The 27,559-nt window shown below is 44.4% G+C and overlaps 2 protein-coding genes across 2 annotated transcripts; both read right to left on the reverse strand.

Moving 5' to 3' along the window:
- Positions 1-7,109: 7,109 nt before the first annotated feature.
- LOC121862730 (extensin-like) lies at positions 7,110-7,835 on the reverse strand. The gene has a single exon (XM_042361047.1). It carries the CDS (start codon positions 7,833-7,835, stop codon positions 7,110-7,112), a length of 726 nt encoding a protein of 241 aa, XP_042216981.1.
- A 7,898-nt stretch (positions 7,836-15,733) lies between these two features.
- Positions 15,734-20,969, reverse strand: LOC121862731 (36.4 kDa proline-rich protein-like). Its single transcript, XM_042361048.1, has 2 exons — positions 20,873-20,969; positions 15,734-16,002 (listed from the first exon to the last, which is right to left on the reverse strand). The coding sequence occupies exons 1-2, from the start codon at positions 20,967-20,969 to the stop codon at positions 15,734-15,736; spliced, it is 366 nt and encodes a 121-aa protein (XP_042216982.1).
- Between the last annotated feature and the right edge of the window lie 6,590 nt (positions 20,970-27,559).

Genomic DNA, 27,559 nt, shown 5'->3' on the forward strand with positions numbered 1-27,559 from the left:
TATCAGGAAGTTTTGAAGATTACTGGAGCCTGAAGGAAGAGGCAAGAGGCCGTTGGAGGTGGAGGGTTATTTTTGGGGAGGTTTTGAAAAGATCCTTGGAGGTTTTAGGTGGGTTTGACGTGGTCTTTAGGGGGTTTAAGATGCTTTTAGGAAGGTTTTGGAGGGTTTAAGGTGGTCTTTGAGAGTTTTAGGAGGTCTTCGAAGGGTTAAAGACGTATTTGGAGGTTTTGGAAGAGTTTTGAAGGACGTGGGAGGTACTATATGACGTGAGGTAAGGGAGAGAGGGTTGGAGGAGGTGTTGTAAGCAGACATCCAGCAGACCATCGTGTTACGTTCAGCAGACATGGCGTAACGGCCCTCTACCCCTCCCTCCCTCCCTCTCCCCCCTCTCCTCTCCCCCTCCCCTTCCTCTCAGCAGACGGTCATCGCCCTTTATAACTGTACGTAGGAGGGAGGGAAGGGGGTGGCGGCGTACGTACCAATTGAGAACAGACATGGGGGAGGGAGAGGCGTGCGTAGCTGTTGAGAAGAACGGACATGCAGTGAAAAAGAAAGTGAGGGAGGGAGGGAGGTAGGGAGAGAGGGAGAGAGGGAGGGAGGGAGGGAGGGATGGAGGGGTGGTGGGAGGAACCTCCATCACCCAGGCAGAAACTTATAGCCACCGCCCTTGTATCACCTTTCATTTCTACCTGTGTGTGTGTGTGTGTGTGTGTGTGTGTGTGTGTGTGTGTGTGTGTGTGTGTGTGTGTGTGTGTGTGTGTGTGTGTGTGTGTGTGTGTGTGTGTGTGTTTTTAAACATTGCTACCTTCCTGAAAATGTATAAAATCCTATCTTGAATTTATTTATCTTTTGTTATGTATTAGATAAGAGGATTACCCCGTTGTAAATATTATTGCCCACGACTTTGCTGAGAGAGAGAGAGAGAGAGAGAGAGAGACAGAGAGAGAGAGAAATCCTATACAACTATTTATCTCCAAGTAAATTATTCTCCCCCCAATCACACAGGAGTTCTGAAATTTACACAACCTATTAATCATTGCCTCCTACAAGACGTTCCGGCCAAAACTGATTTCGTATAATAATAGGGAAGACCCAATTTCGAGTGAGATATGTGGCGAAGATGAGGTGAGATTGTTGTAAATTGGTGGGTGAAAATTGGCCCAGGTAATTGGTCAGGTGAGGTAGGGGGTAGGGGGAGAGAGGGGGGGAGTTAGGGGGAGGTGGAGGAGTAGGAGTGGGGGGTAGGCAGAGGAAGGTATTGAGAGGGAAGGAGGAGGTTAGTAAGAATGGGGAGGGAGGGAGATTGGGATGGGTATTACAGAGTTGGGAGGAAGGGGAAGACCCATCTCCCTCGAAAAACTTACCCCTCCAAATCACCCTTAAACATTACCTTCCCCCACCCAACACCCCCCCTGCCACAACAAAAATCCCCAGAAAATTATTCTCCTATACAACTTAGCACCCCCACACACACACACACACTTAAATACTCCCCCCACACACACACACCCTTAAATACCCCACACACACACTTAACACCCCACACACACTTAACACCCCACACACTTCAACACCCCACACACACACCTAACACCCCCACACACACTTAACACCCCACACACACTTAACACCCCCACACACTTAACACCCCCACACACTTTAACACAGAATTCCCCACACACTCTTAACACCCTAATACCACACACACTTCTACACACACTTAACACCCACACACTTAACACCACCACACACACTTAACACTTCCCCACACACTCTAACACACCCCACACACTCTTAACACCCCCACACACTCTTAACACCCCACACACTCTTAACACCCCCCACACACTTAACACCCCACACACACTTAACACTCCCTCACACACTTAACACTTTCACACTTCTAACACCTCTATACACTCTTAACACCTCACACACTTAACACTTCTACACACTCTAACACCCCCACACACTCTTAACACTTAACCCCACACACTTAATAACACTTACACACTTAACACTTCACAACACACTCTTAACACACAATCTTAACATATTTAACTTAACACCCCCCACACTTAACACCCCACACACTTAACACACACTCTTAACACCCCACACACTTAACATTCCCCACACACTCTTAACACCCCCACACACACTTGACATTTCACACATTCTAACACCACACACTCTTAACACCCCCATCATTAAAATATAATCACCTCAGACAAAAATAATTTAAATGCCTCACTTACCCCAGCACATGACTGATACATAAACATTCATTAATATTATTTTTGTCTCAACTTCACATGGTCGTCAACACAATATTTCTACTTGATTCTACTAATCCAATTAATTTTTTTTTGTTTCATTGGTAAATAAATTTGAGGCCAAACAATGGATGATTTTTGTCTCGCACGAGAGAAAAATATTTTTGAGTATTTTGGTTTTACTGAATTTGTTGTGTGTGTGTGTGTGTGTGTGTGTGTGTGTGTGTGTGTGTGTGTGTGTGTGTGTATTACATGTAGTGACTGTATATTTCTTCATCTATGTACATTCCCCACATCCCCAAAAAGTATCGGTACCCCTGATGGTGGTCGATATAGCTCGTGGTGTGTGAGCTGTGTTAGTCCACTAGTCTCAGGACATAATTTCTACATCAAACTAAACTAGACATACACCTGTCCTCACCTGCGTTTCTCATTAAGATAATATAATTAATTCACGTCACAAACCCCTCTCATTGCCAGGCTTAATGACAACAGTGACAATGGGGAGGTAATTAAGGGTGTGTTATGTGAGGTAATTAAGGGTGTGTTATGGGGTGTGTTGTGGCAGCTGATACTATGTTTACTTCTGCCCATCACCATTGAGTATTCACTTCAGGTAAGGTTAATTAACGCCAGGTGTGGGCCTTTGTGTGTGTGTGTGTGTGTGTGTGTGTGTGTGTGTGTGTGTGTGTGTGTGGTGTAGTTATGCATTATATGTATATTTATGTATATTAATGATTGCTGTTTATAATGGTGATATAAACATTCATTTGATCTTAATATGGGAGGAACTAATGGCGTCCTGCGAGGTAAATGAATCTGAACTTTGATTTCTGGTACACATAGCAGAAATATAACTGGCACTGCACTCAACCATCTTCACTTCCCCAACTGTAAAGGCAGGTACCCACTTGCAGCGACCCAAAGGACAGAAGCCGATCATTGTAGCCACATCAGCCACGGCGTCACACCTTCCCTATACACAGACATTGGTATAATTAGCATCGTCATGACACACATACGGACATTGGAGGGCGAATATTTGTTTTACTGAAAAATAATAAAAAATTATGAACTGGCAACTTCACGGACGGGTGACTACGTACATACATACATACATACATACATACATACATACATACATACATACATACATGCACACATACATACATACATACGTACATCGTCCTTCCGGTGTACGGCTTTAAACTATTTCAACATTAATTTTGGAATGTACGATAGTGTGTGTTGGTTCCTGTGTTTTATGGTGTTTTGTAGTGTTTTGTGGTGTTTTATGGTGTTTTGTGGTGTTTGGTATTTTATGGTGTTTTGTGGTGTTATATGGTGTTTTGTGGTGTTCCATGGTGTTTTGTGGTGTTTTGTGGTGTTTTGTGATGTTTTATGGTGTTTTGTGGTGTTTTGTGATGTTTTATGGTGTTTTGTGGTGTTTGGTATTTTATGGTGTTTTGTGGTGTTATATGGTGTTTTGTGGTGTTCCATGGTGTTTTGTGGTGTTCCATGGTGTTTTCGGGTTTTTTCTGTATTTTACAACACGACATAACACCACACAACACAGCACATCACCACACAGCACCACGCATCATAACACAACACAACACCACACAACACATCACCACACATCATAACACCACACATCACGACACCATACATCACATCACCACACATCACAGCACAGCACAAAACATCTAAGTCTGTATATTTACGTCCTTACTGTGCTTGGTGTTGCCTGTGTGTGTGTGTGTGTGTGTGTGTGTGTGTGTGTGTGTGTGTGTGTAGGTGGTCCATGGCGTGTGAGTGAATACCAGGTACACACACACACACACACACACACACCTCCCATTCCTCACTTTTCAATGCTCCTTCCCTCCCCCCTCCCCTCCAACATCCTCCTTCTACCCCCTCTCTCACTCTCCAATTCCCCTTACTCTCCTCACCTTCCCCTTCCTCCAATCCCCTCCTGCCACTCCAGCCCCCTCCTTCCCCTCCCAAGGAAGACCCCGGACTCTGGAGTTGAGTGGAAATAATTCAAATGGGGAAGAGGGAGTGAGCAGATGGGGGAGAGACGGTGAGGAGTGTGGGAGGAAAGTGGAGGAGAGGATGTGAGGGTGGAGGTGGTGGGGGATGTGTGAGGGGGAGGTGGGAGTGTGAGGAGGTGGGGGTGTGTGAGGGAGGTGGGGGGGAGGCGGGTGAGAGGTGAGAGCCTGAGAGGTGAGAGGTGTCATGAGCAGCGCGTGTGGGTTCATAACTCAACGTGAGGTGTTTGTGTGTGTGTGTGTGTGTGTGTGTGTGTGTGTGTGTGTGTGCCTCAAAACTAGGTTCTATAAACACTTTCTATATTCAAGGTCACATGTTAAATAAGAGCCATTAATTATTGCGTCCAAAAGGTTGTTATCTAATTAATATCCATTCAGGTGAGATTTTTTTTGGAAAGATATTGTAAAAAAATGTTTCCTTTGTGTTGATCATAGTTGAATATATCTTTGATGCTTTAATACTGTAATGCTGAAATGTTGTAATGGTGTAATGCTGTAATCAGACTATCGCCATTACGGCCATTTTGAAATTAATCAGAATATCGTCACAGCGGCCATTTTGAAACTGTAATCAGAATATTATCACAGCGGCCATTTTGAAACTCTAATCAGACTATCGCTATTACGGCCATTTTGAATTTAATCAGAATATTATCACAGCGGCCATTTTGAAACTGTAATCAGAATATCGTCACAGCGGCCATTTTGAAACTGTAATGCTGTAATCTGAATGTTGTTACAGCAACCATTGACATGAAGACTTTAAGTACAGTAGTTCTTTAATATTTCAGACGGTAAACATTCTCTTGAAGACGATCCTGTGTTGGCAGTGTAAACATCCCCCCCTTTCCCTCTCCCTATCTCCCTCCCTCCCTCCCTCCCTCCTCCAATCTCTCTCTAATTCTCTCTCCTTCCCACTATAGGGGGCATTTGATTGAAATATCTTGGGAGTTTACATAGTCACCAGCCTCCTACCTCTCTCTCTCTCTCTCTCTCTCTCTCTCTCTCTCTCTCTCTCTCTCTCTAACCCCTACAAGTCCCATAAGGGAGCGTATAGAGCCACGCATCTCCCTTTTTTACTCTCCCTCTCTCCTTCTTACCCTCCCTCTCTTGATCACACACTCCCTCCTTCCTTGCGTTTTTCTTTCCCTCCTTTAATCACGAACTCATTCTCTCCCTCCCCGCTTCCCTCCCTCCCTCCCTTCCCCTCTCCCTCCACTTCCTACGCGACCTGAAGATTGAAATATTAATAACTCATTATCACAAGGATATACCGGAAGAAAAATGGAGGCAGGACAGATAAGAGACTCTACTTATATTTTTCACCAGACTCCTCCGTTAAAAATCCCCTCCAGGTAAATCCTTAATTGACCCACGTCAGGTAGAGTCAGGTACAGGTACACAGAGGTGGATTAAATGACGTCGAAATTACACTCAGGCAGTACTTTAATTAAGGAATGGTTCACTGACTTAGATTGGTTCTGTTGAGGTGGTTGTGGAAAATATTATTATTGTAAGATTTTTTTTAGAATTACAGGAAGACTTAGGATGATTCTTCTAATGCATTTACGTGGGAAATATTATCGTAAGAATCATTGAGAATCACTTTGAGATTATAAATTAATTGTACTGATTTATTTATGGAAGTTAGGAGGAAAAACATACTTAAGAATCTTTTAAGAATTACATTGAAATTCTAATCTAACCCAACCTGTTTGATTCATTCATAGTAGTTAGAAACTAGAAAAAAATAGCTTGAGATTATTAACTAGGCCTCTCTCTCTCTCTCTCTCTCTCTCTCTCTCTCTCTCTCTCTCTCTCTCTCTCTCTCTCTCTCTCTCTCTCTCTCTCTCTCTCTCTCTCTCTCTCTCTCTCTCTCTCTCTCTCTCTCTCTCTCAAGGTCCACCTCCACCCAACAAACTCTCGTCTCAAGGTCTTACTTCGACGGCGTTCTCCCGCTGACAAACTGACAGCTAACAACAGCAGCCTCAACCTCCTGCGGCTTTTCTATAGAAACTTCGCCACTCACCACTGACTCACTCACTCCACTGACTCACTCGCACTCACTCACTCGTTAATTCCCTTTATGTCTGTCTGTGTCTTAATTAAATCTCATCGTTGAAATTGGTACAAATAAACAGGTTAAATAAATAAACAAGTTAAATTTAGTTGAATACAAATAATTCAGAGTAAAGATGAGTTAGATTATACGTTACATTAAGTTAAAAGCGAGGCAGAAATGACAGGATAGGATAAAAACGTCAGAAATACGTTAGATTTAAGATATAAACGCCAGAAATACGTCAGAATAAAATATAAACGCCAGAAATACGTCAGGATAAGATAAATACGCCAGAACAAGATAAATACGTTAGAAGATAAAGCATATCATAAATACGTCCGAATAAGATAAAAACGTCAGAAATAAGTCAGAATAAAGATATAAATTTACGTCAGATTAAGTCAAATTAATTTAAATTATACATGAGAATTAATTTTAAACGAGTCGGTATGAAATATAGATCAGTTAATCTTCCTGTCCGGGGGTACAACTGTGTGTGTGTGTGTGTGTGTGTGTGTGTGTGTGTGTGTGTGTGTGTGTGTGTCCTATTTTCTGTACAGTTTCCATAGTTATTTTCTATATAATTTCCAAGCTCTATTTACCGTAGTCCGTAAACTCCTCCGCGCTGCGTCTCATTTTACAGGTAAACCCGGTGATCACCTTACCTGTGTGAACCTTGATTAACTGACACCTGACTCGGGGGGGGCCCTTGTTTGCTCACCTGTATATGCATCGATCTGTTGCCGACACTGACATGACAGTGTGTCGACATTGACCTGAGAGTGTGTCGGTAATGTGATGAGAGTGTGTCAACAGTGGTTTAAGTGTGTCGACAATGACCCGGGTGCGTGTAGACAGTGCTCTGAGATTGTTTGTCGACGTGGTATTGGAGGAGTGGGGGAGGCGTGGGGGGCGTGGTAGTGGAGGCGTAAGGGCGTGCTTTTGGGCGTGGGGGCATGGTAATGGTGGCGTGGGGGGCATGGGGAGTGTAGGCGTGGGGGCGTGGTAGTCAGGCGTAAGGGCGTGGTACCGGGGCGTGGGGGCATTGGTATTGGTGGCGTGGGGGCGTGGTAGTGGAGGCGTAGGGGCATGGTGGTGGGGACGTGGGGGGCATGGTGGTGGAGGCGTAGGGGTGTGGTACCGGGGCGTGGGCATGGTAATGTGGTGGCGTGGGGGCGTGGTGGTGGGCGTAGGGGCATGGTGGTGGAGACGTGGGGGCATGGTGGTGGAGGCGTAAGGGGTGTGGTACCGGGGCGTGGGGGCATGGTAATGGTGGCGTGGGGGCGTGGTAGTGGGGCGTAGGGGGGCATGGTGGTGGAGACGTGGGGGCATGGTGGTGGAGGCGTAAGGGTGTGGTACCGGGGCGTGGGGGCATGGCTGTGGTGGTGTGGGGGCGTGGTAGTGCTGGGCGCGTGGGGGCGTGGTAGTGGGCGTGGGGGGCATGGTAGTGGAGGCGTAAGGGCGTGGTACCGGGGCGTGGGGGCATGGTAATGGTGGCGTGGGGGGCGTGGTAGTGGATGCGTGGGGGCGTGGTAGTGGAGGCGTGGGGGGCGTGGTGTGGTGGAGGCGTGGGCCGTGATGGGTGTAGGGGTCGTGGGGGGTGACGTGGGGTGGGTGGTGCGGGACCTGTGGCCTCACCAGGGAGTGTCAACTGTCAGCTCTCCGCTCCATCATTAAATGTGTCCTTTCTGTTAGAGCCTCCTCCTTCCTCTTTCCCTCCCTCTTCCTCGCCCTTCCTTTCCTCCTTACCCCACCTGCCCTCCTCCCTCCTCCCCCTTCTCCCTAACCCTCATCTTCCTCCCTTACCCTTACCTTCTCTCCCCTCCCTTACCCTAACCCTCATCTTCCCTCCCTTACCCTAACCCTCATCCTCCCTCCCTCCTGCATTCCCTCCCTTATCCCCACCCCTTTCCTCTCCCTCCTTCCTTCTCTCCCTTACCTTGACTCCCTCCCTCCCTCCCTCCCTCCCTCATCTAAATAATTTTAACTATCTACTAAAGTAACCATTTAAGCAACTTTAAGTAACTATAAGTAAATGTTTAATCATCTTTAAGTAACTTTAAGTAACCATTTAAGTGACTTTAAGTAACTTTAGGCCGTCATGATGCCGGATAGAGTAGTATTAAGAGTGAGTTTCAGCAATAGCAAGGGAGCAGTGAATCGTTTCTTTACCTAGTCTTAATTACAACATTCGCTTTCACTTTAGTCTACAAAAATAGGTTGAGAAAAAGCCAGGAGAAAAATCTGGGGAAAAAAATCTGGAAAGTATCTTGATAATTATTGTTTGAAGGAATAAATTTGGAGGGTTGAAATCGATGTGGAATTTATTCGTATTTTTTTTAAACTCCTATTTATTTATAAGGACACACACACACACACACACACACACACACACACACACACACACACACACACACACACACATATACTAAATCTTAAAGGGGGAAAAATAAGACGAAACAGGAAGAACAACGCGACAAAATTGGAGGTTTTGTTGTCCCCGCCGCGACAAGCCAATCACGTCAGCTGATTTTAAGAGCCGAGAGATGATTGGCTTGAAATGAACAATCAAGCAATATGGCGGAGCTGTCCAAGTCAGCAGTTTCAGAAAATGACTCAATTCTCTCTCTCTCTCTCTCTCTCACTCTCAGTTTAGGTCACAGGTCAGGTCAGAGGTCACAGTATTAGCTGAAACACCACTATTAAGGGTCAAACTTTTAAAGCCAGTACTAATTAACCCTATATTATCAATTTATTAAATAATTTTAGGTATTGGGTCTAAGGTCAAGCCCCATTGGTCAAAATTTAAGGTCACAAAGGCTGATGAGTCTCTGTGAAGGATTTAATTGGTCAGTGTCTCTAAAGCTTGGGTCATTTATCTTTGTGTGGTGAGGAGAGGGTGGTGTTGACCTCTTCTGACCTTCTGGAGAAAATTACTACTTTCCTGACAGTGATTTTGTTTTGTTTTATCACTTTCCCATCTCTATTAACGACTTTCTCTTTGGTTTGTAATGAGGTACTTCCCAGGGAGAGACTTTTTTTTTACACTGTCCATCGTAAGGTACTTCCTCTCAGTGAGTAGTTATATTTATGCTAATTATGAAGTATGTCTCAGCCAGTGACGATTTTACTTCCCCACTAATGACAAAGTACTTCCCCCAAATAGTGTCACTTTACCCCATTACAAATAACAAAGTACAGTACTTCCTGCATACAGTAACAACTTACCCTTCACAAAAAATAAGGTACTTCCCCCATGTAGCGTCAATTGACCCCTTCACAAATAACAAATTACTTCCCCCAGACAGTAACAACTATCAATTCTCTATTTCCAGGGAATGACGTCTGGCCCTGAAGAACACGGTACTTCCCAAAGGACAGTGGCAACAGAAGCCATCTCACGTAAGTACACAAACTACCTACTGGGTCAACAAGAAACGTTTCTGACTATTACTAAAACATATGACGTCAACAAGAAACGTTTCTGACTATTACTAAAACATATGACGTCAACAAGAAACGTTTCTGACTATTACTAAAACATGTGACGTCAGCTGGAAACGTTTTGGTTATTGCTAAAACGTTTCCCCACACAAAGTTGTACTGAAAAGATGGATTAATTTCTGGTAAAAGCATTCATGGCTTGGCTGTGGCAGCTTGTTGGGCCGGGGGATTGGATGGTTTGGAACGAGAATTGGAGAGATTGGGTTGATATGTTGATTTTTTTTTTGGGGGGGGGAGGGATTTAAGATTAAAGTTATAGGGCCAGTGATTAGAGGGATTGAGATTATAGGGTCAGTGATTGGAGGGATTTAGATTATAGAGTCAGTGATTGGAGGGATTGAGATTATAGGGTCAGTGATTGGAGGGATTGAGATTATAGGGTCAGTGATTGGAGGGATTGAGATTATAGGGTCAGTGATTGGAGGGATTGAGATTATAGGGTCAGTGATTGGAGGGATTGAGATTATAGGGTCAGTGATTGGAGGGATTGAGATTATAGGGTCAGTGATTGGAGGAATGTATTTATAGATTCGAGGACTGGAAGGTTGAAATACTACTTATTTTTAGCTGGACTTTAATCCTACAAAACAGGGAGAAATTAGAAGGGGTGGGGGGAGGAGGGTGAGTATTTAGTGAGGATAGGGGGGAGGGTAGGGTGGAGATATGAGCAGTAACAATGTGTAGTGAACTGGGATGTGGTGGGTTGGGATGTGGTGGGTTAGGGATGTTGTGGGCTTGGAATGTGATGGGTTGGAATAATGTGATTGGGCGGGGGTGTGGTGGGCTGGGATGTGATATGTTGGGGATGTGGTGGGTTATGGGTGTAATGGGCTGGGATGTGGTGGGTTTGGTGATGTGGTAGGTAGGGATGTGGTGGGTGCTGTATTGGTTTACCCAGACCTCCATTACCTGGAGAACATGATCACCTGCCGAGCCTCACCTGTCTACACCACCGACGGAAGGGAGGGAGGGAGTGGGGGAGTGTGGAGGGAGGAGTGGGGGGGAGTGTGGAGGAGGGAGGGAGTGGGTGTGGAGGGAGGGAGTGGGGGTGTGGAGGGAGGGAGGAGTGGGTGGAGGAGTGGGGGGTGTGGGGGGAGGGAGAGTGTGGGGGTGTGGAGGGAGGGAGAGAATGAGAGAGGGGGAGTAGTGGAGGGTAAGGTGAGGGAGATTGGAAGGAAGGAAATGAAGGAGGCTCAGGGAGAGAGAGAGAGAGAGAGAGAGAGAGAGAGAGAGAGAGAGAGAGAGAGAGAGAGAGAGAGAGTTAGTAGTGATCCAGACATTCATCTCAACAATTTATTCTCACGAAACAAAAATATCTCCTCCAGGGGTCGAGACTCACCTGTGGGTTAAGTCTCTCTTATCCAGTCTCTTAAGTTACGATTTTTTTAAAATACGATTTTTTTGTAACCTTAACTTTCTCTTTTATTCGTATGACCAACTTAACGTAACGAAAACTTTTGAGATATATAAGTTTTTTTTCAGCATTAGTTTCATCTTAAAATGTCACTTTTTTATACTTTTAATTCTATTTTTTTTTGTCTTTCATTTTATATAATAACGTGTGAGTTAAAATATCCTTCACACTGAGAGTCTTGAGTCAAACTTCCTCTTTAAACATTTTCTTGTTCCTTGTGTTTCCTTGTTTACGAAAAAAACTAGAAGAAGAAAATTTGATAAACTGGAGCAACAAAGATGCAACTGACTTAGAGAATACTGGGAGAGAGGAAGAACGTAAGTAAAAATGTCGAAAGTTTGTGAATAATTGATGGGATAAGTGAGAGAGTGAGAGGGAAGTGGGGGAGGGTGAGGGACGGGGAGTGAGAAGGAGAGTGAGAGGGAGAGAGAGTGAGTGAGAGAGAGGGAGGGTGGGTGAGTGAGAGTAAGGGAAACTAACTCTTTCACACACACACACACACACTCTCTCTCTCTCTCTCTCTCTCTCTCTCTCTCTCTCTCTCTCTCTCTCTCTCCCAAACACAATAAACACAAAAATCTCCCCCGTTCCAGTGTGGTTTGTGGGCTGCAGCTGCTACTGAGTATCGAACCCTGGTACCCGACCCATATTCATATCCGACCTGCAATTGACGTCGCTTCTCTGTCAGCCGGATCATATTGCAGCCGGTCGAGAGGAGTATCCGGACCTGACCCTGTGTGTGTGTGGGGGGTCGTGTGGGGGGGTGTGGGGGTCTGTGTGGGGGCCGTGTGTGTGTGGGGGTGTGTGTGGGTGTGTGGGGGCCGTGTGTGGGGGGCTCGTGTGGGGGCCATGTGTCGGGGGTGTGTGGGGGTGTGTGTGGGGGGTGTGTGTGGGGGGGTAAGAGACTGTAGGAGAGTAGGGGTGAGAGGGTGAAGGAAATGGCATGAGGGAGGAGGGGGAGGGAGGGAGAGTGATTGGCAAAGAGACGAGAGGAAGAAAGAGGATGAGGTGACAGAGAGAGAGAACGGCTTAACGACAACAGCCACTCTGTCTTCCCTGGGGCTGGGTGTCTTCTCCTGGGCCACCCTGTCTTCTTGTCTCTCCTGGGCCACCCCGTCTTCACCCTGTCTTCTCGTCTTCTCCCTGGCCACTCTGTCGTCTCCTGCTCCTGGGCCACCCTGTCTTCTCCCTGGGCCACTGGGCCACCCCTGTCTTTCCTGGGCCACCCTGTCTCTCCCCTGGGCCACCTGTCTTCTCCTGGGCCACCCCCGTCTTTTCCTGGGGTCTTCTCCTGTCTTCTCCCTGCCACTGGGCCACCCACACCCTGTCTTCCTCCTGGGCCACCCTGTCTTCTCCTGCCACCCCTGTCTTTCCCTGGGCCACCCTGTCTTCTCCTGGGCCACCCGTCTCTTCTCCCTGGGCCACCCTGTCTTCTCCTGGGCCACCCTGTCTTCTCCCTGGGCCACCTGTCTTCTCCCCTGGGCCACCCGTCTTCTCCTGGGCCACCCTGCCACCCCGTCTTCTCCCTGGGCCATCCCGTCTTTTCCCTGGGCCACCCCGTCTTCTCCCTGGGCCACCCCGTCTTCTCCCTGGGCCACCCTGTCTTCTCCCTGGGTCTTGGTGGCAACAACGGTAATCATAGTGTTATTTATATCTTGGTTAAGAGCAGCATGTGGAGTGTTACCTCTCTCGACACGCATCTATTTATCTGTGTTTGTCTATCTATCTATCTATCTATCTATCTATCTATCTAACTATCTATCTCTCTATCTATCTATCTATCTAACTATCTATCTATCTATCTATCTATCTATCTAACTATCTAACTATCTATCTATCTATCTATCTATCGATCTATCTATCTATCTATCTATCTGTGTCTGTCTGTCTGTCTATATATTGTGTATTCCCTGCACCATTTATTGACAAATTTAATGAACTGTCCAATTAATTAAAATAAAAATCACATTCTTGTATCTTTTAGTGAGTTCATTCATACTGCCATCCACTCTTTCGCTCCACTGATGAAGAAAAAATGTTCATATCCACATTATGGTTTGGTTTTCCTGCCAGTCAACACATTTTGAACACCTGTGAACATGTTTTGAAAACCTGTGAACATGTTTTGAACGCCTGTGAACATGTTTTGAACACCTGTGAACATGTTTTGAACATCTGTGAACATGGTATTAACACGTGTGAACATTTTAACCAATCAGAGGAGTTGGAAAGGAGACAGGCAGACATATAGACAGATAAAGTAACTCATGAACACACGGTGGTATTTATATAAGGTGAAGGTGTTTAAATGTTAAGAACTTCATCATTTAATCGTTCCTGCTTTGGGTTTATTGTAGGTCAAGTGGGTCCAAAGTTTAGTGGGCCCCATGTCTAGAGGGCCCCATGTCTAGAGGGCCCCATGTCTAGAGGGCCCCATGTCTAGAGGGGCCCCATGTCTAGAGAGCCCCATGTCTTGAGGGCCCCATGTCTAGAGGGCCCCATGTCTAGAGGGCCCCATGTCTAGAGGGCCCCATGTCTAGAGGGGCCCCATGTCTAGAGGGCCCCATGTCTTGAGGGCCCCATGTCTAGAGGGCCCCATGTCTAGAGGGGCCCCATGTCTAGAGAGCCCCATGTCTAGAGAGCCCCATGTCTAGAGGGCCCCATGTCTAGAGGGCCCCATGTCTAGAGGGCCCCATGTCTAGAGGGCCCCATGTCTTGAGGGGCCCCATGTCTAGTGGGCTCCAGGTCTAATGGGCCCCAAATCTCGTGGTCCTCAGGTACAGTGAACCCCAACTATGAATCAGTACCTCACCCTCCCTTCACCCCTTCTTCCACCCTCCACCCTTCTCCCTCACCCTCCTCCACTCTTCAGCCTCTCCTCCAGTCTATTCTCTAGTCTCTCCACCGTCATCCACCCACCGCCCTCCACCCTTCTCCACACAGCGTCATAAACTTGAGAGGTAAGGAGGTGGATGGTCTTCAAGAACGTGTGGCGTCACGCTGTGTGTGTGTGTGTGTGTGTGTGTGTGTGTGTGTGTGTGTGTGTGTGTGTGTGTGTGTGTGTGTGTGTGTGTGTGTGTGTGTGTGTGTGTGTGTGTGTGTGTGTGTGTGTGTGTGTGTGTGTGTGTGTGTGTGTGTGTGTGTGTGTTATCCGTCTACATACTACCTGTCTAAGTCAGATGCGGATCTTCACAAATTCCTGTGTTATCCGTTGCGTCAGTCAGCTCTATGAATGATGGTTCTAACTGACTTACTCATCTTAGTGAGTTAGGGAGTTAAAAAGATATTAACTTAGAAACCTTTGAGAATCTGTTATTGTAGTTAAGGAGGAAATACATTAACCTAACCTAACCTACGACCCATTGAGAATAGCAGAACCAAGGCTTAAGATAAGTTGTGGCTTCAGATGTGTAAAGTTAAGAAGAAAGTCCTTCTCTCTCTCGGTAAACGACCGGCTTCGTCACGTCCGCCGTCACAATGGCTGGCGATTTACAGTTCATATCGTGAGAATTTACGAGACTAGGGTGTTTTATGGCGGCTTGTACTGGTAGACTAGTGTACACAAGTTGGGTGTGTGTGTGTGGAGTGTGTGTGTTGTATGTGTGTGTGTGTGTGTGTGTGTGTGTGTGTGTGTGTGTGTGTGTGTGTGTGTGTGTGTGTGTGTGTGTGTGTGTGTGTGTGTTGTATGGCTCCTTCTTCTCAGCAGGGGTCCGGAACAGCGCTCTATTGTGAGGCCAGCACCCAGATCCACAAAGGCACGTACGATGAACATTCCTCTTAACTCAACCTATTAGAATGTACCTGACTGCTTGAGCCCAAACACTAAAATAATGATGAGAATGATATCAGAATTACACCGGAGACATTACCTTAACTAATTACGTTCACTTAACACCTGTAGGGGACTAAATTACGTTCACTTAGCATGTGTAGGATACAAAATTACGTTCACTTAACACCTGTAGGGGACTAAATTACGTCCACTTAGCATGTGTAGGAGACAAAATTATATTGTAACTCTACCTTAACCAGATACGTTCACTTAACACCTGTAGGAGGCCTTAATTACACTGTGATATTACCATAACTAATTACGTTCACTTAACACCTGTAGGACAAAAAAATATAATGATAATACCCTTTGTCCTTGGCGCTGGGCTGTTAATCCCTGGAACCCCTCAATGGCCTTATTCAATGGTCCACTTCAATGGCCCTCTTCAATGGCCGTATCGTTGTGTAATGCCCCCCTTTTTGTGCTCATTCCACGCAACACCTGGCTCCTGAGGCAACAATGCTCTCTCTCTCTTCCTTCGGGTTATCACTGTCTCTCTCCTGACAAACGCTGAGGTAATCTCCTTATTGACCATTTATGACATTTACCTTGATCCTTCACCTTGATCCTTCAACTAGAGAGGCGCGAGTACTAGGAGGCTTGGATACTCGGAGGCGTGGGTACTATGTAGGTGTGGGTACTAGGGGGCGTGGGTACTATGGAGGCTTGGATACTAGGAGGCGTGGGTACTATGTAGGTGTGGGTACTAGGGGGCGTGGGTACTATGGAGGCTTGGATACTAGGAGGCGTAGGTACTAGGAAGGTTTGGATACTAGGAGGCGTGGGTACTAGGAAGGCTTGGATACTAGGAGGCGTGGGTACTAGGGGGCGTGGGTACCAAGAGGCGTGGGTGACCAACCCTTATGGCAGAGGAGGAACACAAATGATAGAGTAAAATAATAATTATTTCAGGGTTATTCTCTTACATACCTCACCAGAGAGAGAGAGAGAGAGAGAGAGAGAGAGAGAGAGAGAGAGAGAGAGAGAGAGAGAGAGTAAACCTCCGTAATGGATGTCTCAGCCACCACCTTTCTCTACTAATTGTGTCTCAGTCCTTATCTCTCCGCTAGACTATCTCTTAAGAAGTATCTCGCTTAATGTGGGTTGTCTTCCTTGCAAAGTTTTCTTAATTCCTTCCCTCCTTCTCTACCTCCCTCCATCCTTTCATCCCTCCCCAATCCCTCGTACAGTCCTTACCTCCATCCTCCCCTCAGTTCCTCCTGTAGGGTCGGCGGCTCACGGGTAGTAGTAGTAGTAGTAGTAGTAGTGGTAGCAGCAGTAGTAGTAGTAGAGGAACAGGGTCGGCGGCTCACACGGGTAGTAGTAGTAGTAGTAGTAGTAGTAGTAGTAGTAGTAGTAGTAGTGGTAGCAGCAGTAGTGGTAGTAGTAGGGGAAGAGGTCGGCGGCTCAGGCGGGTAATCCCCAGACTGGGACGCTCCCGACTTTACCGTCTTGGACTGACTTAACTCCTTGATCCCTGAACCGACCCTGAGTCTCTGTTAGGGTCAAGGGGTTATTGTTGCTAGGGTGAGGGAGGGGGCGAGAGGGAGGGAGAGGTTAGGGGAAGGAGGGTGAGGAAATGAGGGTAAGGAAAGGCGAAGAAGGGAGGAGGGGGAAGAGAAAGAGACGGGAGGGCGGGAGAGGGAGTTTGATGGGGAGGGAGGGAGGGAGAAAGCGAGGGACAATGGTGAGGGAGAGGAAGTTATAGGAGGAATGGTGATCTTTCAGGGTGAAGGGGAGGGTGTATTCATAGAGCTTACTGATGCAACCTTTTAGGATATTTATGCGATGTGCGTGAATGAGTGGATAGCATAGCGTCAGTTGGAATTGGGGTGATGGTTATGTAATGGTGGTGATAGTGGTGATGGTGGTAGCTAATGGTGATAATGGTAGGCCGTGTGAAGCAACGAGCCATATCATAGGGTTACATCATGGCATTAGAGCCCCATAGAGTCCCTTATCTCTCACAGGAGTTAGAGATAATGAAGAGAGAGAGACTGTGTTTGATCTTAGGAAAGTGGAAGAAAAATCAGACGTCTCTCTACTCAAGGCTTTCAAGTGTGAGCTGTTTGATCTCTTCATAAGAGTCTGATGCCTGATGTCACTCTTAACTGTGATGATGTCAATGTCGAACTGTGATGATGTCAACCCTGCCATCACCACACACACACACAGTAATGACAACATCCACGTAATATCTTCTCGCAAAACATAAAAAAAACACTAAATATATACCTGCATTAAATTCACCTGCCCTCTTATCATTTTTAATTAAGAGTTTACCTTCATATCTCATTTTTTTTTTTTGGGGGGGGGGACATATTAACTCTCGTGTTGATATAAAGTAACTCGTGATGCATCTGTCTCTCTGGCCTGCTATATTAAAAAAACGGCTAAGTTGGCCTCTTTTTTTTTTTGGCCTTTTATGTTGGAGGAAATGAGCAAACTGAGTTATTTAGTCAGAGAAATATGAGTCTGGCACATTTACACGTCTATCTATCTACTTATCTGTCTATTTGTCTATCTGTCTGTCTGTCTATCTATCTATCTATCTAGCTGTCTGTCTGTCTGTCTGTATGTATATCTATCTATCTATCTATCTATCTATCTATCTATCTATCTATCTATCTGTCTGTCTGTCTGTCTGTCTGTCTGTCTGTCTGTCTATCAAAAGAAGAGTGAATTTCGTTCAAATTAACCCCTTGAGGACGATGACTTAATCTCTTGAGGACGATGACTGAACCTGTTGAGGTAATACAGTGTTATCGTCCCTTAGGTGGTGAGGCAGTGTTCATAGGAGTATAAATCATCGTTCTCAATGGGTTAAGTCATCACATAATCTAGTATCTTACTCACAATAGCTTATGAATCATTGAAGCCTTTTTTCCCACCAAGTTACTCAGCCATTATAAACTTTAATGGTTATTTAAATCACTTGATAAGCCTGGTAATTTATTCATGGCCCGGGTTAAATTACTGAGTCTCCCCTCTATCAGTTTTCTTTTATGATGAAGTGATAGAAAACGGGATGCGAGGTTGTAGAGTGAGGGGTATACAGTATATGTGTGTGTGTGTTTAGATTTATTGGGAGGGGTTGAGAGAGAGAGAGAGAGAGAGAGAGAGAGAGAGAGAGAGAGAGAGAGAGAGAGAGAGAGAGAGAGATCAACATAATTCATTAAAAAAATCTAAACTAGGCCTATCTAAATAAAAAAAAGGCCTATAGCTTTCTCAGTCAGTGAACGAGTCAGTCAACCATATCCACAAGACTCACCGAAAAAGAAAAAAAAAATTGTGTCACAGGTGAGGTAAAATTCCATAAAATGTTATAAATTGGTGAGATTCAAAATTTTTTCGAGCAAATTACCAATTGATTCGATTATTGAGAAAGCGATTGAGTTTAGGTGATACTAATATGAATGGGGGTCAGTGTGTTTGTGTGAGTGACGGGTAGCGTGTATGACGGTTAGTGTGAGAGAATGTTAGTGTGAGAGACGGGTAGCGTGTATGACGGTTAATGTGAGTGACGGGTAGCGTGTATGACGGTTAGTGTGAGAGACGGTTAGTGTGAGAGACGGGTAACGTGTGTGATGGTTAGTGTGAGTGACGGGTAACGTGTGTGACGGTTAGTGTGAGTGACGGGTAGTGTGTGACGGTTAGTGTGAGAGACGGGTAGCGTGTGTGACGGGTAACGTGTGTGACGGTTAGTGTGAGAGACGGGTAACGTGTGTGATGGTTAGTGTGAGTGACGGGTAACGTGTGTGATGGTTAGTGTGAGTGACGGGTAACGTGTGTGACGGTTAGTGTGAGAGGACGGGTAGTGTGAGAGACGGGTAGTGTGTGACGGTTAGTGTGAGAGACGGGTAGTGTGTGACGGTTAGTGTGAGAGACGGGTAGTGTGTGACGGTTAGTGTGAGAGACGGGTAGTGTGTGAACGTATTAATTCTCCTTTCCTTCTACCTGTCCAAGACTCAGTCGAGTAACCTGGCCGTGTTTGTTTACATTCGTCAGGTGATCTTGGTGTTTGTTTACTTAAATCAGCTGATCACCTCCAGGGCCCCAAATGACGTCATCCACTCACTACCCGCGCTGTGTGTGGTAAACCTGTACACCTGGCGTACAGTCTGGCGTAGGTTCCATTACTAAAGATCAGGCGAACGTTAGTCTGGCGTAGGTTTCATTAGTAAAGGACAGGCGAACTTTAGACTGGCGTATGAGTTCCATTACTAAAACTCAAGCGAACGTTAGCCTGGCGTAAGTTCCATAAAAGAATTTCCACACTTTTCTCCTCACCCCTTTATCTTGACTACATTTAGCGTATTAAAAAAACAATGTAATTAAGATTCTGTTAAAAAATAAATATTACAACTAAACTAAACCTTTACCTAACCTAACCTAACCTAACCTTCAAGACAGTGCTAGGGTATAGTTAAAATAAGCCGGTCGAGATGTCTAATATTCATATAATCCCAGACTTTCAGAGACTTACCAATATGACGTTGACACTGTGATATAACTCAGCGTAAGATAGAAGACACAGTGTCAGTCAGTGTCAGCTGATGGTGGTGAACTTTAATGTGTTTTGTTATGTATGGGGGGAAGTTTTTGTCAGATGTTGTGCAGCAAAAAATATCTCCCTAACATTGTATCAAGGACATTTTAATTAAGAGAGTTACGTTATCTGTATATTATGTTGTGGTGTGAGAATTAGTGTTATGGTGTTAATACAGTGTTATGGTGTTAGTGTAGTGTTGTGGTGTTAGTATAGTGTTATGGTGTAAGTACAGAGGGTTAGGTTAGGATAGATTAGGTTAGAATTCGATTGAATATAACAAATTTACATCAGTTTAGTTCCGGGTCCAGTCTCTGCCACCCAATTGATCTGAGCGCTGGGTGGTGCCGGACCTGACCGTGTAGTGAAAAGGTGAACTATCTATTGACCTTTAAGTCCGTTCTTCAGCCGACTCCGGGTAAACCAATTAATTGATATATCGACTTATACGTAGCTTAGTGTGAGGAAAGGAGCGTCCTACTGAGAAATGCTTTGGGCCATTGTTGTAGAAGAGGTGAGCCATTGTTGGGTTGATTTGTTACATTGTTCTGAAGGATTCATCGTCCTCAAGGGGTTAATTCATCGTCCTCAAGGGGTTAATTAATCGTCCTCAAGGGGTTAATTCATCGTCCTCAAGGGGTTAATTCATCGTTCTCAAGGGTTTAATTCATCGTTCTCAAGGGGTCTAGTCATCGTCCTGAAGGGTTAAGTCCTCAAGGGGTTAATTCATCGTCCTTAAAGGGTTAACTCATCGTCCTCAAGGGGTTATCATCTTCCTTAAGGGGTAATTTATCATCCTCAAGGAGTTAAAGTCATCGTCTTCAAGGAGTTTATGTCATCGTCATCAAGGGGTTTAAGGACAAACGCAAGTAAACAAGGGAAATACCCACTATCATGTTTTAATCGGCAATAACATGACTCATACACGTTCTCTCTCTCGTGTTGTATTTTTTCTTTACCTGTACTATATACACAAATCTGTACCTATTGTCTTATTATCTGTACCTGTACCTGTAATATTATACCCACCTGTTCCTGAAATATTATATCTACCTGTACCTGTAATATTATGTCTGTACCCGTACCTGTAACTTAGACCTGCTGTGACATTTCCGGATAAAGTGTGTGAGTCGTGGAGTAATTTATGGTGGCTGTGACGCAGGGAGGAGCACCACCAACACCATCAGGAGGGCGCCTCTTCTCCTGCAGGTAGTGGTGCGCTAGATGGAGGTGCTCGTTGTAGGCATCGAAGGCGTCATTTGGTGCATAAATTTGCATGAAGTTGTATACGGATGATGTCGTTTTTCAGGGGCTTTGGAGAGAGAGAGAGAGAGAGAGAGAGAGAGAGAGAGAGAGAGAGAGAGAGAGAGAGAGAGAAAATGATCTGCGTGAGGAGATGAGAAGTTAATCAATAATAATAATAATAAAATATACAAAATTCCCGTCATTTACGATATATCTTTAATCATTATTTTCTCTGTTCATCATTTGTGTGTAAAGAACCCGTAATTAACGAGGTGGGTGATGTGGTAAGATGTCTCCCTGACAGGTGATGTTCATGCAAGAGTAACGAGTCTTTGTTATGTGACGTTCAGTACACCAGGTTAGGGAGGGAGGGCGGGCGGGAAGGAACGTATCTTGCAAATGGCTGTTTTAATTGAAAATATAAGTTAACTGGTCTTGATAATGGCTTGTACAGGTATTTAATAAATTAATTAATAAGTGGAAGATATTTTAAAGCGGTAATTCAGGTCGTTGTTGTTATTATGGGGGAATTTATCTCATATTGGTTTTGGTGAGGAGGAAAGAGTTTTAGATGAGCAATGTAAACATGATCGGGTTGTTAGTGACCAATCAAAGCTAAAGATAGATACATTGACCAATCATAATGTAGAAGAGAGATTCAGTGACCAATTAGATGCGAAAGCCGAGTATCAATATCCAATTAAAAGCAGGGAGGTGAGGTGAGGTCGGCTCGTTGGAACAGCCAAAACACAAACAACTTCTGACTTCTTTTTTTTCGGGGATTAGCCCACCCAGGCACATGTCATCGGGGCCCTGGGGAGCGAAAATGTAACAATAATAATTCATAGTAAATAAAATTTATAATAAAAAGTAAAATAAAATATTATTGGTAATAATAATAATAACACTGTGATGATGATAATAATAATAATAAATACAAGAATGAAAAAAAAAACAGTAAGAATCGCTATATGTATGTTGTGTTGTCATGTAAGAGAAACAATTGAGACCCTACAATTGTGTGTAAATGAGGCAGAAAGACAGATCAGCAACCTGGGACTTGGTCACAATTTGTTTGTGTTTAGCTGTTTATGTCTAAATAACTTAATAAATAGTGATAAAACTAAACAAATAATTAACATCAATGATTGTAATATTTATTTTTGTGCGAGAAAATAACGATTGAATGTGAAAAATAACGATATTCAACGATTAAATACCCAAACATGTTGACTGGTGATTTAAACCGCAAAGAAAGCGTGGCTTGAAACACCTGGCCGATAAGACCCACATAACTCAGGTGTGTAATTAGTTAATCTTCATCAATCTTATTAATTAGGGATTACACCTGTCATTCTATCTACTGAAGGCACTGAACGGTCAACTTAGTCCCATAATGAAGATAAGTCATGAATCTAAAGTAAAAATGATAAATTTAACGAAAAAATGGAAAAAAATCTGTCGTATCTTGGGAACGAAAACGGATAGATGAGGGTAACTATTTTTTTCTTTTTTTTTCTTTTTATAATTTTTTAAATAATGTACTGTACTGTATATGTTGGTGGTACTTGTGGTAGTGATGGTGGTTGTTGTGGTAGTGATGGTGGTTGTTGTGGTAGTGATGATGTGTAAGGTGGTGGTTATATAGTCCTGATTCTTTGTTGTATGCCTGTCTGTCTATCTGTCTGTCTGTCAGTGTATAATGTACATTGCTGTAAGTAAAAATATTCCGATCGTTAGGATAAAATTCCAATTGTAAGAGAAAATCCCAATACCAAGTTAAAATTCCAATCGTATCTTAAGAATTCAATCATTAGTTAAAATCCCAATCTCAAGTTAATATACCTATTGTAAGTTCTAGTACCAATCCTAAGTTGAAATACCAATCTCAAACTTGAAATTCCAATTGCAAGTTAAAATCCCCAGCATACACTCAGAGGTCCAGCACTGACCTCCGAGATTCTTGTCAACTAGGCAGAAAACGCGAGCTTCCCGGACGCTGGTCACGACCCTCGCCTCTTTGCACTATTGCAACTGCGGCACAATGTTGCAGGAAGATAAAACGAACCGATTTAATATAGTTCTTAAGAGTCTCATTTACATTTTAAGACGATTGAGCCGAGTTTTCTTATTTGGAGGAAATGGATAAGTACAGATACACACACACACACACACTCGCGCATCTACTTACATACATACACACTTACACATACATACATACATACATACATACATACATACATACATACATACATACATACATACATACATACACTATTATAGAAACACCTTTATTGGGTCGGTACTTTATTCCAACACAGGGAAAATTGTCGTTGTATTGGGAATTCTGGAGAAAAACTTCTTATATTCGGTTTTAAGAGGTTATATGGGGGAGGGGGGGTCGTTTGTGTGTGTGTGTGTGTGTAAGAGAGGAAGTATGCAGGTCACACAAAAGAGACAGAGGAAGAAACAGAAAAAATCAGGAAGAAATAGAGAAAAACTGATTATATTATACAGAGAGAGAGAGAGAGAGAGAGAGAGAGAGAGAGAGAGAGAGAGAGAGAGAGAGAGAGACTCTTCATTAGCCCAGACATTAAAGTATAATATAAACAAGACTCGTTATGAATACATTTATCGTGGAGCAGAAACTGAGAATAGAAAATCAGGCGTTAATGAATTATTCTTACCTGTGTTAAGAGTACAGCTAGAGTGTGTTGGAAGGTGAGGTAGTGTGTGTTGGAGTGAGGTAGAGTGTGTTGGAGGTGAGGTTGAGTGTGTTGGGGTGTGGTAGTATGTGTTGGAGTGAGGTAGTGTGTGTTGGAGTGAGGTAGAGTGTGTTGTGTTTAGGATGAGGTAGGTAGGTGTGTGGAGGAGGTAGTGTGTTTAGGATAACTTGAGTGTGTTGAGTGTGTGGAGGAGGTAGTGTGTGTTGGAGGTGTGGTGTGTGGGTACAGTGTGTTGGGGGGTGAGGTTGAGTGTGCTTGGAGTGAGGTAGTGTGTGTTGGGGGGGGAAGGTGTTGAAGGCGATGTAGAGGTTAGGAACGAGTCAGAGAGAGTGTGTCAGGGGAAGTAAAATAAAGTGCGTTGGTGGGGGAGGAGGTAAGGCAGACCAGCGTGAAAGACGTGTGTATGTGTGTAATAATAATAATAATAATAAACGGTTTATTAATAGAGTTGCAGCCGGTGGCTGAAAATATACAGACTTACATTTGATTTAGGCATAATGATATAATATGCATTGAATACATTTAAAGGGCTGTACAGTACATAAATCAGGAGTTGTTTATTATTTTAACAATAGATGGGATGGTGCTGTTCTTATATCGGTACGGGCTCTTATGGGCTGAATTTTGTTGTAGTGGCGGACTGCGCGAGTTGGGTGGGGGGCTGCAGGAGGTGGCGATGGCGAGGGTGGTGCAGTAGTCCACGGCCAAACCTTTCCAGTGCTTGGTGGTGGAGGTCACTGAGGGATGGCATTCCAGGGTGGAAAGAGCGTTGATGTAGCCGGAGTATTCTGCGCCGAGCATGATTCTGCAGGCCCTTTTCTGTACCTTCTCTAGCTGACGTTGTTGGGTGTGTGTGTGTGTGTGTGGTGAATATGTACCAGGATCATTATTTTGGTCCATATTTTTAGGTTTAATTCTATTGTACTGTATTGTGGTTATGATGGGACGCAGGCAATGTGATGATGATGATGATGATGATGATGATGATGATGATGATGATGATGGTGATGAAGAGGGAATAGTGAAGGACAAGAATAATAATGTATTAATAGTGATAATAACAATAATAATACTTTTAACAGTAATATAAATTTAATAATAGTAAAAATAAATAATAATAATGATAATAAAACTCGCACAGCAACATTCAGAAGGTAATATACTAACTTGTGTTAAATATGGCTATTCAGATGGCTCGTATACCAGCTGGTGTTATAGTGCACAGCTGGTCTTTACGTGTGTGTGTGTGTGTGTGTGTGTGTGTGTGTGTGTGTCCCCTAATCGTGCTGTTGTGGGTGTCGGTATGGGTGGTGGTGGGGAATTATGGGCGGCTGTGTGTGGGTGGTGGTACTGGACGGTGATGTGGGCGGCAGGGCATGGGTGACAAGCTGTGGTAGTGGGCAGTAGCGATAGACGGTGGGCGTGGGTGGCGATGGAGGCTGGAAGTGGGCTGCAGGGTGGGTTGTGGGCGATGGTGATGGGTTGTGGGCGACGGTGATGGATTGTTGATGGCGGGGAGGTTGTAGTGTGGACTGTGGTGTTGTGGGTGGTGGTAAAGGTTGTGGTGGGCGGCTGTGGTGTGGGTGGCAGGGTGGGCGATAACAGCTGTGAGGCCGACCTGGCACCTGACACTCACCAAGAATAACAATGGCCTCAGTTAACCTTCTCCTCCAGTGAGTGTGAACAGAGCCACCTCACCCTTCAGTATATAAGACACTGATATATAAGATTATTAAGGAGATATATAATTAGATGATATTATAGGGATTATTATATATATGAAAGTTATATATATTTAGACGATGTTAAATGAGGGATGTTGTGTAGTGATGGAAGATGTATTCAGTATGTGCATGTGTGTGTATTAGTGTTTGTCGCAACATAAAAATTTCCTACACACACACACACACACACACGTACACTCAACAGGTATAATTAATGTACGTGTTATGATGGAGAGTTTTGTGCTGTGAAGGGAAACGTATACCTTTTGCCCTGAAACTGACCCAGATTAATGTCGCGATGTTTAGTCTAACCTAGATTACCCCTAACCTAACCTAACCCAACCCAGATTAATGTAGCGATGTTTACTCTAACCTAGATTACCCCCTAACCTAATCTAACCTAAGCTAACTTCATCTACAATACCCCTAACCTAACCTAACCTAACCTAGATTACTCCTTACCTAATCTAACCTAAGCTAACTTCATCTAAAATACCCCTAACCTAACCTAACCTAACCTAGATTACCCCCTAACCTAATCTAACATAAGCTAACTTCATCTAAAATACCCCTAACCTAACCTAACCTAACCTAACCTAACCTAGATTACTCCTTACCTAATCTAACCTAACCTAACCTAACCTAACCTAACGACACAACAATACGACGATCAAATTTAGCGTCGAGTTAACGTAGACACTTTAAATTTAATGGATTACGTTCTCCCATCTCCAGTTACGATGGAAAAATTATCATAGGAATGTTTGAGAATCTGTGTTTTCCACGACACTTGGTAACACTGTATTGTCGAGTGAAGTGTAATGGGACCTATTTGCATATTTTAGTTGGGTGTAGCGTTACCTGGTGGCGTGTACTGGTTTTTGAAATGTATTGGGTGTAGAGTGTACTGGGTGTAGTGTGTACTGGGTGTAAAGTGTACTGGGTGTACTGGGTGTAAAGTGTACTGGGTGTAAAGTGTACTGGGTGTAGTGTGTACTGGGTGTAAAGTGTACTGGGTGTACTGGGTGTAAAGTGTACTGGGTGTAGAGTGTACTGGGTGTAGAGTGTACTGGGTGTAGTGTGTACTGGGTGTAGAGTGTACTGGGTGTAGAGTTTACTGGGTGTAAAGTGTACTGGGTGTAAAGCATACTGCGTGTCGAGTGTACTGGGTGTCGAGTGTACTGGGTGTACTGTGTTTACTGGGTGTAAAGTGTAATGGGTGTTGCCGGTGTACGTGTACGTAATTATGGCCAAGATGTACACATATATGGCCTACAACCAAAGTGTTCACATATATGGCCAAAGTGTACACATATATGGCCAAAGTGTACCCAAGTATGGCCAAAGTGTACCCAGGTATGGCCAAAGTATACCCAGGTGTGGACCACAGTACAGTCTCAGTGTTAATTAAACATGACCCTCACCTGCGTGTCGACAACAGTGTTCAGGTGAGGAGAAACAGGTGAGACATTTCTTTAATTGTTATTGTGTGTGTGTGTGTGTGTGTGTGTGTGTGTGTGTGTGTGTGTGTGTGTGTGTGTGTGTGTGTGTGTGTGTGTGTGTGTGTGTGTGTGTGTGTGTGTGTGTGTGTGTGTGTGTGTGTGTGTGTGTGTGTGTGTGTGTGTGTGTGTGTGTGTGTGGTGTTCTCCCTTCGTCCTGTCAAACATAATCTACTTTACAGCGACGTTTTGGTAATATGTAAGGGTCCGGTACTGTATCGCCCCTGTTGTACTGTACCCTCTGCTGTACTGTACCGCCCTGCTGTATTGTACCCCCTGCTGTATACTGTACCCTCCTGCTGTATACTGTACCCTCCTGCTGTATTGTACCCTCCTCCTGTATTGTACCCTCTGCTGTGTTGTACCCTCTGCTGTACCATATAGCAGTAATCTTCGTCTCTAACTGTATTTTAGTTTTCGTTGTTCTATATTCCAATTATTACCTTTGTCTAGTGTCCTTCCTTACTGTTTATTAATCATTCAAGCTCTCATCATATCTTTCTCTATCTCTCTGTTTTAATCTCTCTCTCCAGCGCCCCTGTATTAGGTTCCCAATGTTCTAATTCAATTTTTCTCCTTCAAGAGTGGCGACTCAAGAACTGCAACTCTGCCCACTTACATCCCTCATTCCACCCACCTACCCACCTGCACCCACCCACCACTCCACCCACCCA

This window comes from Homarus americanus, unplaced genomic scaffold, assembly GCF_018991925.1.
Source record: "Homarus americanus isolate GMGI-L3 unplaced genomic scaffold, GMGI_Hamer_2.0 scaffold12274, whole genome shotgun sequence".
NCBI classification, from domain to species: domain Eukaryota; kingdom Metazoa; phylum Arthropoda; class Malacostraca; order Decapoda; family Nephropidae; genus Homarus; species Homarus americanus.